This window comes from Pieris brassicae, chromosome 6, assembly GCF_905147105.1.
Source record: "Pieris brassicae chromosome 6, ilPieBrab1.1, whole genome shotgun sequence".
Lineage (NCBI taxonomy): Eukaryota > Metazoa > Arthropoda > Insecta > Lepidoptera > Pieridae > Pieris > Pieris brassicae.
The window spans coordinates 21,198,032-21,210,173 of NC_059670.1; the positions used below are offsets into that span (position 1 = coordinate 21,198,032).

The 12,142-nt window shown below is 32.1% G+C and overlaps 1 protein-coding gene across 1 annotated transcript in view; it reads left to right on the forward strand.

The window, feature by feature from the left end:
• The first annotated feature begins 1,790 nt into the window (after positions 1–1,790).
• LOC123710728 (twitchin) overlaps positions 1,791–12,142 on the forward strand; it is a 110,971-nt gene continuing 100,619 nt past the window's right edge. The window contains exons 1-13 of the mRNA XM_045662872.1: positions 1,791–1,950; positions 5,358–5,584; positions 5,722–5,861; positions 6,108–6,129; positions 6,805–6,967; positions 8,288–8,429; positions 9,600–9,735; positions 9,808–10,011; positions 10,085–10,386; positions 10,645–11,271; positions 11,369–11,541; positions 11,616–11,789; positions 11,870–12,124. Coding sequence (XP_045518828.1) covers positions 5,412–5,584; positions 5,722–5,861; positions 6,108–6,129; positions 6,805–6,967; positions 8,288–8,429; positions 9,600–9,735; positions 9,808–10,011; positions 10,085–10,386; positions 10,645–11,271; positions 11,369–11,541; positions 11,616–11,789; positions 11,870–12,124 — 2,511 coding nt within the window. The 5' untranslated portion in view covers positions 1,791–1,950; positions 5,358–5,411. The remainder of the gene's footprint in view (positions 1,951–5,357; positions 5,585–5,721; positions 5,862–6,107; positions 6,130–6,804; positions 6,968–8,287; positions 8,430–9,599; positions 9,736–9,807; positions 10,012–10,084; positions 10,387–10,644; positions 11,272–11,368; positions 11,542–11,615; positions 11,790–11,869; positions 12,125–12,142) is intronic.

A 12,142-nucleotide genomic window follows, 5' to 3' on the forward strand; every position in this document is an offset into this window, starting at 1 on the left:
TTTTTCTCATTCTCTCTCCTCATTTAATTATTTATTAAACAACATTACAACACAGTATTTTTCAACATTATATCTGTTTTATAAGCAGTGAAATAAATCAAAGCTAGCCTAATGATAGCAATGAAGATTGTTCAGTGTTCGATTTTTTAACGTTAAAATCAATTATAATTTCTGAATACCCTCAACTGTTTTTGTGTTGTGAGTGTTAAAGGTCTCAAATTGTCTGTGTTCATTTGCATTAGTGTACCTTCAGAACTCTACTACTATCGGTGACAGTCACAGTAGTGTTGTAAAAGTAAGGCACGTATCAACGGCCACTGAGTTGTTTTGTGATCTACCTGCATTCTTCCAGACATATACACAAAAACATATTTAACTATAACCTGTACCTGCATTTAATATAATCTCAAATAACATATTTAAATGAATAATATAATTGATTATTTATTTAGTAGTATATTGTTTAGTTGGCGATATATAAACCGAGGCATCCTCGAATAAGCACTTTGTTGTTATTTAAAGTCGTTTTGTTGGAGTACGAGACTTATGGAATACATTACACTTGTCTGTATCCATGTACTGTAATGCAGGGCCAGTCTTAATAAATATCAGTCTGTAGAACATTTTGTATAAGTAAATGATAGCCTTACACAAGCTTAATACGGACAATGAACTTGTAATGTTTTAAAATAACAAAAGTTTAATTGTAAATTGGATGACTTCAAGACGATCTTTCAAGACCTGACAAAGATGAATGAAACTAATAATTTAAACAAAATATTGCTTTAATATAGCTTAAAAGCTTTTAGCATTTATTGTGACATTCAATTTTGTTTATAGCATGTCATTATTCTTTAATCTTATTTGTAATACAAAATATTCTTTATTATACAATTACATACTTTTACAGGATATTTAATTAGCTATACGCTGAACTTTTATTCCAGGTTATATTAGACGTCAAATATTTGCTAAATTAATTAAATCTCTTACTCTGTCTAATCTATAACAATTAACAAACTTCTATTGTAACAATTTAAAATTAAGAACTTTCATCCATATAAGAAGCTACAAAGATGTAAGGAACTAATAAGGTATCAAAGGAAGAAGTGGCTTCCTTGCAACTTTATCCATTCCGTGTAACAAACGCCAAAGATATTTGCTATAGGCAATGATAGAATTACACGAAATAAATTAGCAAATTAGTTATTGCTTTAATGATATAAATAATATATAATGTTTTTTTACGTGGCTCACTTTTCTTCTTCCCGTGATTCTCTTGAAAAACAGATGTATATAGTATAGATGTTTATACAATTTTATTTCCACAAATGGTCTCATTTTGCTGTAATGAAAATTAATAAATTGTCTTTAATAGAAATTTTGTACCGTCAGACGCTTGTATCTTGTTTTCCTAACTAATATCAAGTACTGATAGGTGATTTCCATAAATTGGTCAAGGCCAACGATATTTTAAACATTTCAAATAAACTTTTAAAACTACAGCATATATTAACGAAGTCATGAAATGTGTACTGTCAAATATACGATTTATGGACTTTTCAAAGAGGTTATTAGTTTAAAACTTATGAAATTCCTCTTAGTATCTGCGAGTATAAACATATCCTGTATAAAAGAGACATTCATAAGTTCTTTAAGATTGATTTCAAAAAGTATTTACATATTTGTTAGATCATTTTCTATCTTAGTCGGAAAACACCTAACGTCACTGTTATCCAACTTGCAACTTCCTACGCAAATTCCCACAGTGCCTCGGAACTCCGCCAACTTTCAGTTTAGTTACGATTTCGAAAACGAACCGACGTCCGCCGCCGGCACTTACCGAGTTTCGATCAGTTTCGAATATTTCAGTACCCACTTCCGGTCCAGTTCCGTTGTAATTGTGTTTGTGAGTGTGATTTGTGGATTGGATTTTTACTTTTGTTGTTGGTATGTATTTAAAATTTACCTCTAATTATTTCATATCATTAGCGATGATCGAGTAAAATTCCCGCAAGACGAGGCCTTCGCATTAACAGAAATAGAATTATTCGTTCACTTGTTAATGCTAGGCACCCACACGCTTAGCCTTCGTTAGATGGCGCTGACCAGATGAGTCATATCGCTTCGCGCCAAGTTTGTCTGATAAATGATGGTATGATTGACTTATGTCAATCCTGGATTTTCGTGATTCATAATATTCCCTACATGCTGTGCAATAATAGCTCGTATCAGTGGTTTATAACTGGTCACGCGTCACGCCTGGTTATCCCAGTCTCTGCGGCTAGAAGGTGAAGGTGCCTGTTTAATATAGATCTAATAAAATATAATTGTCAAAAATTGTCTAAATGTTAATGACATAGTTTCCAGAAAAAGCTATTGATAGTAAAAGAATAAATATTTGAAGTTTCGTAAGCATCATGTAGACAGATCGTCATTATTGTAAAGAAGAGTAGATTTATAGAACTTCTGTGCCTAATACTAATACAATATTAATATTATTGAGAATTAAGGTTCACTAATAAACAATGAAAGTGGAACAAATTAACGTTGTTAAATTCTGACACAAATATTACAGCAAGAATTAAATTTGTTGGCTACATTTTTATAACGATATGAATTTTTGTGAAATTTTATCGTTAACACATTTGGAAACCTCTAAAGAATTAAAATTTCGATCCATATTTTTTTGGGGTTATGAATTGAAATCATTTTTGTAAACCACAGCACTTGTTAATGTTAATAATTTACGAACCATATGATTAATTTATCTGGCTGACTTTCTTATTCTTTTACTTCATTCTATATACCAATATATTTTGTAAGTAAAATACTATATACTTCATACTATATACTTCACGTGGTCACTTGTAAAAAACTCATTATATTATGCTACCGAACCAGCAACTGATACATTTTATACAATATATTTCGAGTCTGTTATCGTTTTAAGAGATAAAACTGTAGGACTTTAATAATGTTTTCTGTAGTTTAAAATTTACTGTCTCTTCAAATCATATTTATAATAATAATAGAAGCAGCTGGAAGGCCTGTGTGTTACACCCTGATAATCAAAACCGGCACATCTGCTGTATTAGATTAAGTTAGGTTCTGTAACTAAAACAAATGTTTATATATATTTTGCTGAGTCTCAGCAAACAAAACATATTAATACATTAAAAAATAGATATGTTCCTCTATATATAATATTTGTTCTCGCGTACACATGCTACGTAAACCGCAAGCAATGTTGTAGCATTGTAGATACATCGAAACTTAATAAACTTCACAGGTTACCCAGAGAATTTTATAATAATATTTTTTTACTCATTTATGCTATAAGCAATATAAAAAAAAATCAGAGCTAATAATGCATTTATAATTGCTAATTAAAATGAGTAGGGAGAACAAAACAGTTGTATTGTTTCCTGTGTTATTTTTAAATTGTAGTTTTATAACAAAAACTAAACGTTTATATTAAAACTAAGATGAAATTTATAAAAAACAAAATTTATTGTATAAAAACTAAGTCTTAAGGTATGAAGGAGGCGAGACGGTGATAATGCTACTCCAAACAGTCCGGTAATTTTCCATTGCTCCTAGCGATGCCTGTTGGATTTAAAATTGTTGGAAGAAGGCAAGAGTACAGCGAATGATGTCATATATTAATAATACGAATACATACAAAAATCCTTTAATATTGAATTAATAAAATAAGACGAAATAAAAGATTAAAAAGAAGGTTAGCCTTAAGGTTTTATTCATTAAATGAAACAAATCGAAATGTTTATTCGACAGGGACAGAAGTAAGACAACTTTAATAAATAAAAGCTTGTGGTTGGAGATATATTTAGCGTTATATCATAAGAACCTCCCTCTAAGAGGTTAGAGAATTAATTGTTAGTGAAAATAAACTTTAATTATTCAATCAAATACTATTAAATGTGACAAGTATTGTATTATTGTATAAGTACAAGAAAAAATCTAATATTGTTTATTCCAATGTAATCACCAGATCGGTAATCGTTGTTCGAATTTCAAAATTACGCCATATTTAAAATAAAAACGAGTGACAATTGTCTCCTTAATTGTATTATACTAAACTTCGTGAAAAGCTTTTTCACAAAGTCCAATCACTAAAGCGGTATGATAAGTCGTAAAATCTAAATACTTGCATCGTTTCCTGCTTGTTGAGCACACATTTTTTTCATAGTAATATGTACTGAAAAGTTGTTTAAAATTTTATAAATAACGGCTCTTATTTAATCAGAGACATCCTCCGTTTGATCAGATGACATATGATACGGTTGAGATCAAATAACAGTAATAACGTACTCGCCAACGTTCTTGGCGAGTACGTTATTACAGCTTGTATTATGTAGAATATACAATATACATTCTATCTTTCCATGCGTCCCGTGCTGGTCTCTTTTCCATTTCTTCAATAATGATGTCATTATCAATAGCTTCGTCTCAGATATTTTGCTATTAGAACCAAACGATGCGGTGACAGATTCGTCAAGGGCTTCTGCGCCGGTCGGAGTACATAAATGCCACCCTTTTGTTATCGTAATATGCGCGCATCTCCATAAATATCCTCACATGTGAGAAATCAGTCACGGTGACGAAAATCACACTGTCAGTATGAGTGAGCCAATTTCCTTATTAGTCCTTGATTTGTATGTGAATAAATAGGTGAAACTGCTATTATTTTACTATATTGTTATTGTAAAGGTTTCTAGAGGTTTTATTCTTGTTATCACTTTAAAACATTAAATGAAGCACGATTTCTTTCATTACCTGGCATATGGGCTGTTAATCTTTAAACCGACTAATTCATTTGCCAACGTGGGACAATTGGAAGATTTCCTAAAATTATTTGGAATTTAAATTTAAGTTTTTCATAATGTGTTTTGATAATATTTTTTAATGTAATAGCAAGCAAACGGGCAAGAGGCTCACCTGATGTGAAGCGATACCGCCGCCCATGGACACTCACATTGCCAGAAGGCTCGCAAGTGCGTTGCCGGCCTTTCAAGAATTGGTACGCTCTTTTCTTGAAGGACCCTAAGTCGAATTGGTTCGGAAATACTTCAGTGGGCAGCTGGTTCCACATAGTGGTGGTGCGCGGCAAAAATATGTTTGTTACATTATCAGAATAAGAATTTTAGAAAGTCTAAGGGGGCACAAAAATGGTTTGAAACACTTTGCTATCTACTTAACACTCGTTTAAAGCAGGAGATTAATTATGACTTATCCATTAGAACGTTATTCTCTAGATTAAAATTAAAAAAAGTCTATATGTGTATGTGTATATGTCTCATCTATATGTTATATGAATAAAAACATTATTCCAGGTTTTCCCAGCGACGGCAGCTTTCCCCCGCCAGTAATGACAAACAGCTAGCAATATGGGGGTGGCCGACGATTTTGCCCCAAGCTTCACGCAGAAGCCGCAGCTGAGGCAGGAGGATGATGGGAACAAGCTGGTCTTCGAGTGCCAGCTCTTCGCAGGTCCCAAGCCTGAAATCAGCTGGTATCGCAGTGATGAACTGCTGAAAGAGGATAATAGGACACAGTTTAAGTAAGTATCCATACATATATAGAACATATCAAGACATCGATAGTGATAGACTGACTTCACAGTAGCGACGTTTTCTTATTGGTTTAGTACTGTAAGGATAGTGTATGTACTTTTGTGAATAAATAAATAATTTTCAGAATCCAGAGTGTGGCAAACAACCAGTACCTGGTGGTTTTGGAACTAGATGATGTGGTCGAAACAGACGCTGGACTTTACAAGGTTAAAGCTAAGAATAAGATGGGCGAGGTGGCCGCCTCCATCAATCTTAACTTTAGCCGTAAGTATTTGGAAGCTCTTTGTTCTAATTCAACAAATAATCACGAAATTCTTGTTATCCAGAAATTACCAATATTAAATGTGCTCGGAAGTAATTCATTTAAAATGTCTAAATTTGTAAAATTTAAGTGTTTTACAGTCAAATAATTAATAAAAGAATTGATATGATACAATTATATTATAAAAATTTTCAGAGGAAGCTAGATATAAAACCAGAAATAATTAATTTTCGATTTTTGTTTTTCAGCTGCAGACGAAGAAAAACAGAAGTGAGTATATTTACTGAGATTTATTATTTTCGTCAAATGTTTTCGAAATCTGTTAAGCTAAAGTGAAAATTTATCTATGGTTGATAGCTATGCTAACCTACTTTAGAGCAGTGTTTCCCAACGTGGGGCCCACGCCCCAATTCAATTGGGGGGCAATTCAAAATTTATTAAAATTATATGGAATTATAATTTAATTTTTTCATTACGCGTTTTACATATTGTGAATCGTTAACAAGTGCTTAGTAATTTCTTCCTAAAATGGAAAATTATGATAGGTAACTTTTTAGGTAAAATTTTTCTTTAATTTAATGATTAAATTTAAAAAAATAAATGGTATGTATTCCATATCTATATGTAGAATAGGAATAAAAAAATATGTTGAGGCTAAGGTGTGGATGCTAAGAGGTTGGAAAACACTGCTTTAGAGGGTTTATACAGTGCAACGTTATTCCAAGATAATGTTATAAAAATGATAATTCATTTTCATTTAATTGTCTTTAGGCACCATAGAATACTCCCTGTTTGAGGACCGATTTCAAAGAAAACCTTTTTAAACATAACTCGTAATCTACGTCCACTAAATATCTGTTTATCTTTATATACTCTGCTCAATATTTATTATTTATACTAGACCAATTAACGGGGATTAATTAAGGTATTTGTGTCTATTTACAGACAAGTAGACGGTAAGGCGCCAACGTTCGCGCGCAAGCCAGCAATCCGACAAGAAGACGACGGCAAGCGATTGATCTTCGAGTGCCGCATTGAAGCTGAGCCAGTGCCCAATGTCAGCTGGTCTCATAACGGGACCGGTGTCTCTCCCGGTGCTAGACACAAGGTATTACATGCAAAATCTATTTTTTATCACAATTTTCTAATAAATTATTATCGATGTCGATAATCCTGGGGATTGATTTGCACCAGTTCAAGCAATTTGTATGACTAAAAAGAGTGGCGGAAAGTTTCTTGCCAGTTCTTCTTGCCCGCTCTACGCCCTTGAATTGCGAAGAGTAAATGTAAATTTACAATTAATTTAACTTCTTTTCTGACGTTACCTATATGAATAAAGTTTGAGCTTGATATGTATTATAATTTATGTCAACACTACACTTACTCGACACATTGACAGTATTCTAATGATCTTATAAAAAGGGTAGTTTAATTACTTCAAATATGGTTCAGCGATGGCTGGCACACGTCATGCTTGTGAACAGGTCAGCACCTGGAATGTGGACTGCGAGAATTCCGTTCAGTTTAGTAATTATAATACAAATAAAGAGCGGACCGAACCTCCCTCCTTCTGGTTTGCTATAATTTTGTATGATGTTTGATGTTTTAAAAGAGTACCGAGAGGTTCATACGCCGACTTTTTCTCTCGACCTACACCTTTGCCGATGAGTAGGGATGTCTACGATCCAAATTTAATGATGTGGAATAGTGATAGATGTATTCTATAATAAACATATTTTATTTTATTTTAAAATAATTAAACAATATATATATTTTAGTTATAAGTGGCCATATAAAATGTATAAGAAGTGACCTTGACCTCATTTCTTGGCTTTGATAACCTATATATAGGATTAATTATCTAGAGGTTCAATCAAAGTTTCCTCACTACCTATTCTTTATTTTTTTTGAACAAATCTCAATTTTCAAACGTTTTTGTTATAAATATTTATTTTTATAAAGATCTATTAATTCTGTAATCAAAATAACTTTTTTATTAGTATTATAATAATATTAAAAATCATTTTTTTGAATATATATAACGCCCGATTTATTGTAATATCAGTTTCTAGTCTCAGTCAATTTTTAAGACTAAAACTTTCAATATATTGAATACCTTTACTATTTTTTTTACAACATAGTGTACTAGCTCTAGCAGTGATCTGTGGTTTAAGCCGTAGTGGGGTTATGAATTACTTAATTAAATACAACATAATCACATTACTAAACTACATTAGCAGTCTTTCAGTATACCGCCATTTGTGAAGGCTTTAATAGGATTCTGGCAAATGATTATTAACAAATATATATTGTTTATAAATAATTAAGAGATCAATTTTTGTCGTTGTACTGTCGCTGTACGTACTTTCACATGTGTTAAGATTTAAGATTGTTTTTCATAATTTTAATTTTTTCATTTAATTTTCAGTTAACTGTTAACAAGGACGGCAAATCTTATTACGCCTCGCTGGAAATCAACAATGTGACTGTTGAAGACGCGGGCAAATACAGAGTGACCGCTAAGAACGAACTAGGAGAGAGTAACGCTACAATAAGTTTAAACTTTGACAGTAAGTATCGAAAAAGGAATTTTTAAGTCCACATTAGCCATAGTCCGTTATAGTTCACCAAAATTGGTAGAATTCTGAGCAAAAACTTTCGCGAGCTCTTTAAGGTTTTTTTTAATTATAATTTAAATAGTGTTTAAATGAATAATTGTTGTATTACAATTAGTAAAGATGTAATCACTAAGGCAGATGTAAAGAACGCAAAAAAATGTTACAATTGTAATGTTGCGTAAAACGTATATATTTACAGTTTATTATAAAATTCAACACAGCGTAAACATAAAAATGGGAAAAAACGAAAGAGTACTGAAGTTAAACAAGTTCAATTGAACTGATTTATCTATGATGATTATATGTTTTACAATAATTTACCATAGTCATTCGATTTCTTTCTAATAAAGTTTATGCTTTGTTTAAAAAGAAAAGACAGGTCCTTAATTGAATAAAGGGCTGCATTTGTATAGTCGTAACTTCATAGGGAGGGTACAAACTGCTTAAGCCGTATTTTACATAAAACTAAATAATGAGGTGTTTGTCTCAGTGTTACACTTATTTACTTAAAGCTTTGAAGGTGCGATTATTATATAACCATCTGTGTCATTTTGTTTTAAAATGTAAATGTAGAATTTGCAGCTTTTGTTTCATGAACTAATTTCAATTATACACATTACACTTATATACATGTATTGTTATCCGTTTAAGATGTTTTCTCACCCTTCAATGCATGTATATTATTCATATATTTTTCACATAAAAATACCCAAGGAATTACACTGCACAAATTACTCTTATCATCTTTCATATTATGCACGCGTAGCGTTGTATTCATTATTATTTTATTCAGTTGCTTTAACGCTTTATTAATTTTTCTTATATTCATTAATCAATGTATCTTTAATCTTAAACTTATTGGCAACTGTTATGCGTACTATTCAATTATATAAAATAGGTTTATGATTTGTATTTTTATATGATCCAGTTATACTTTTACTATATTCGTATTCATTAACTTCTTCAATATGTTCCTCATTTAACTCTTAAACCTGCCTGAATATTAATTAATAATGAATTGACACAAAACGTAAGAAAACATCTTAAATGCGATATTAAACTGATGACTGAACATTTGAAAATTACGCCCCGATTGATTAACGAATGTAATATGATGATTAGGCGATGAAGCGCCCGTACCTGAAGATTATATTAAACCAACTTTTACGGAGAGACCAGTTATCAGACAATCGGAAGATGGTACCAAAATAACGTTTGAATGTCGATGTGTTGGCAAACCGAAACCAACCATTACATGGTAAGGGCCATTAACTATTCTTTTGACACTGACAATACTCGAATATCAATTAACTGAAACTTGACGAAACAGGTATCACGGCAAAAAGTTAGTTAAGGAAAGTAGTCGTTACAAAATATCGCTCGAAGAGGATCAAACGCTGTATCACATTGCGCGACTTGAAATAATAAACGTAGAGAATGCAGATAAAGGTGAATATAGGGCTGTTGCCAAAAACAAGCACGGTGAAGGCGTAGCAAAGATCAATTTGAATTTCCAAAGCGGGGACAAACCTAAGTATGCATTTGTACTTCTACTGTACTTTAAATCGTTGTAGGTCAGAAATAATAACAATTCCCCTTTTAAACAGAATTCCCGACGGTAAAGCACCCAGATTTCCCAAGAAGCCTACTATTAGACAAGAGGGTGATATTCTCATTATGGAATGTATACTAGAAGCTCATCCATTACCAGATATAACATGGTTTCATGGAGATAAAGAAATAAAGGACGGCGTTAAGATGAAAATGTCTAGGAAAGCTATTGGAAAAGACACGTACAATTTAACGTTAGAAATATTAAGCCCCACTGCAGAAGATGGTGGAAATTATAGATGTAACGCCTTTAACTTGTTTGGCGAGAGTAATGCTAACATTGCCCTCAATTTCCAAGGTAAAAAATGGAAGTTAAATATATAGAGTCAGTACGCATACAGTAGCGAATGCATGTTAGGTAGATTTGTCAATTGCATGATACAGTATTCAGTTTATCATTCCGAAACATCACAAAAAATTAAAAAAAATATTTTAAAGTTCATCACCCTAACTTAAAATTGTACTAAGGAGGATAAATAAATGATAACTTAAATAATCAAATAGGAATGAACACTTAAAACTATGACTAACTCTATAAATAAATTATTTTATTCAGGTGGGGATGACGAAAATGGTTTCGCACCTTCGTTTATTGAGAAACCGAGAATTATTCCCAATGAAGATGGCACGCTCATCACAATGCGTTGTATTTGCAAGGCTAAGCCGGCGGCTGAAGTCACGTGGTACAGGGGATCAACCGTTATTAAAGCTAGTAGTAAAATTCAAATCAAATCATCAGTTATTAGCGAAGATGTTTATGAATTAGTGTTACTTTTATCAAACCCGACTGCAGCGGATGGTGGCGCTTACCGCTGTCATGTCGTAAATGAATTCGGAGAAAGTAACGCTAATCTGAACTTAAATATTGAAGCAGAACCAGAGCCTGAGGGTGAAGGTCCGACATTTGTTGAAAAACCAACTATTCAATCAAAGGACAATGGAAAATTAGTAGTTATGGGTTGCAAAGTTAAAGCTAGCCCAAAACCAACGATCGTCTGGTACCACGAGGGTAAAGAAATAAAGGACTCATCAAAAATTAAAACCAGGATCGAAGTGAAAGAAGATATTTATACCATAATATTAGAACTTATCGATCCTGGAATTGAAGACTCCGGATTGTATAAATGCAATATTAAAAATGAACTTGGGGAGCTCAACGCGAATTTAACGCTCAATATTGAAAGTAAGTATTTTAAAACAAAATATAATTATTCTTGTTTTTGAAATTATTACATATTTCATCGATAATATGCTTTTCATACAAAACAATTGTTTTCTAGTCATTCCAGTTATTAAAGAGAAACCAAAGATCATTAAAATAGTTAAGAAGAAGACTGTGATTGTTGAATGTAAAGTATTAAGTAAATTTGCTCCTGCGTGTACGTGGTATAAAGAAGCTAGTGCCGTTAAAGAAAGTTCGAGACATACAGTTTTGATAGAACCATCCAGAGAGGTAAATAATCATATCATTGATGTTTAATAGTAACCCAATTTATATATTTTTATTTAAAAACCATTTTATTGTAGGGTGAATTTACAGTTAAGTTAGAAATTTCGAATGTTAACCAACAAGATAAAGGTTCTTACAAATTAGTTGCTAAAAACGAAAAAGGTGAAGCCACTTCACAAGTCGTGGAGATCACCGAGATACCTGAAGAAAAGGGTGAAAAGCCATATATCATCAAACATTTTAGAAGCTTGGTAAGTAATAAGTATAATATGATATTAAAACGAGGAAATTTTACTGAGCAAAGGTTGTTAAACATACAATTTCATTATAGGCTAAAAAAGAAAACGAAGAAGCTGAATTTGTTGCTATTTTGAAAACATCTGATCAATCATGTAGATGTACATGGTACAAAAATTCAACGGTTATAAGAGATTCTTCAGAAATAAATACATCATTTGACGGTACAAACGCTCGCCTTATTATAAGAAAGGTGACATCGAAATATGTCGCAAATTACAGAGTTGTAATAAGAAATGAATATGGAGAGGATGAGTCTAGTGCAGATTTAACACTTGTTGAGGAAAAGGTAATGTTTACACAAAAA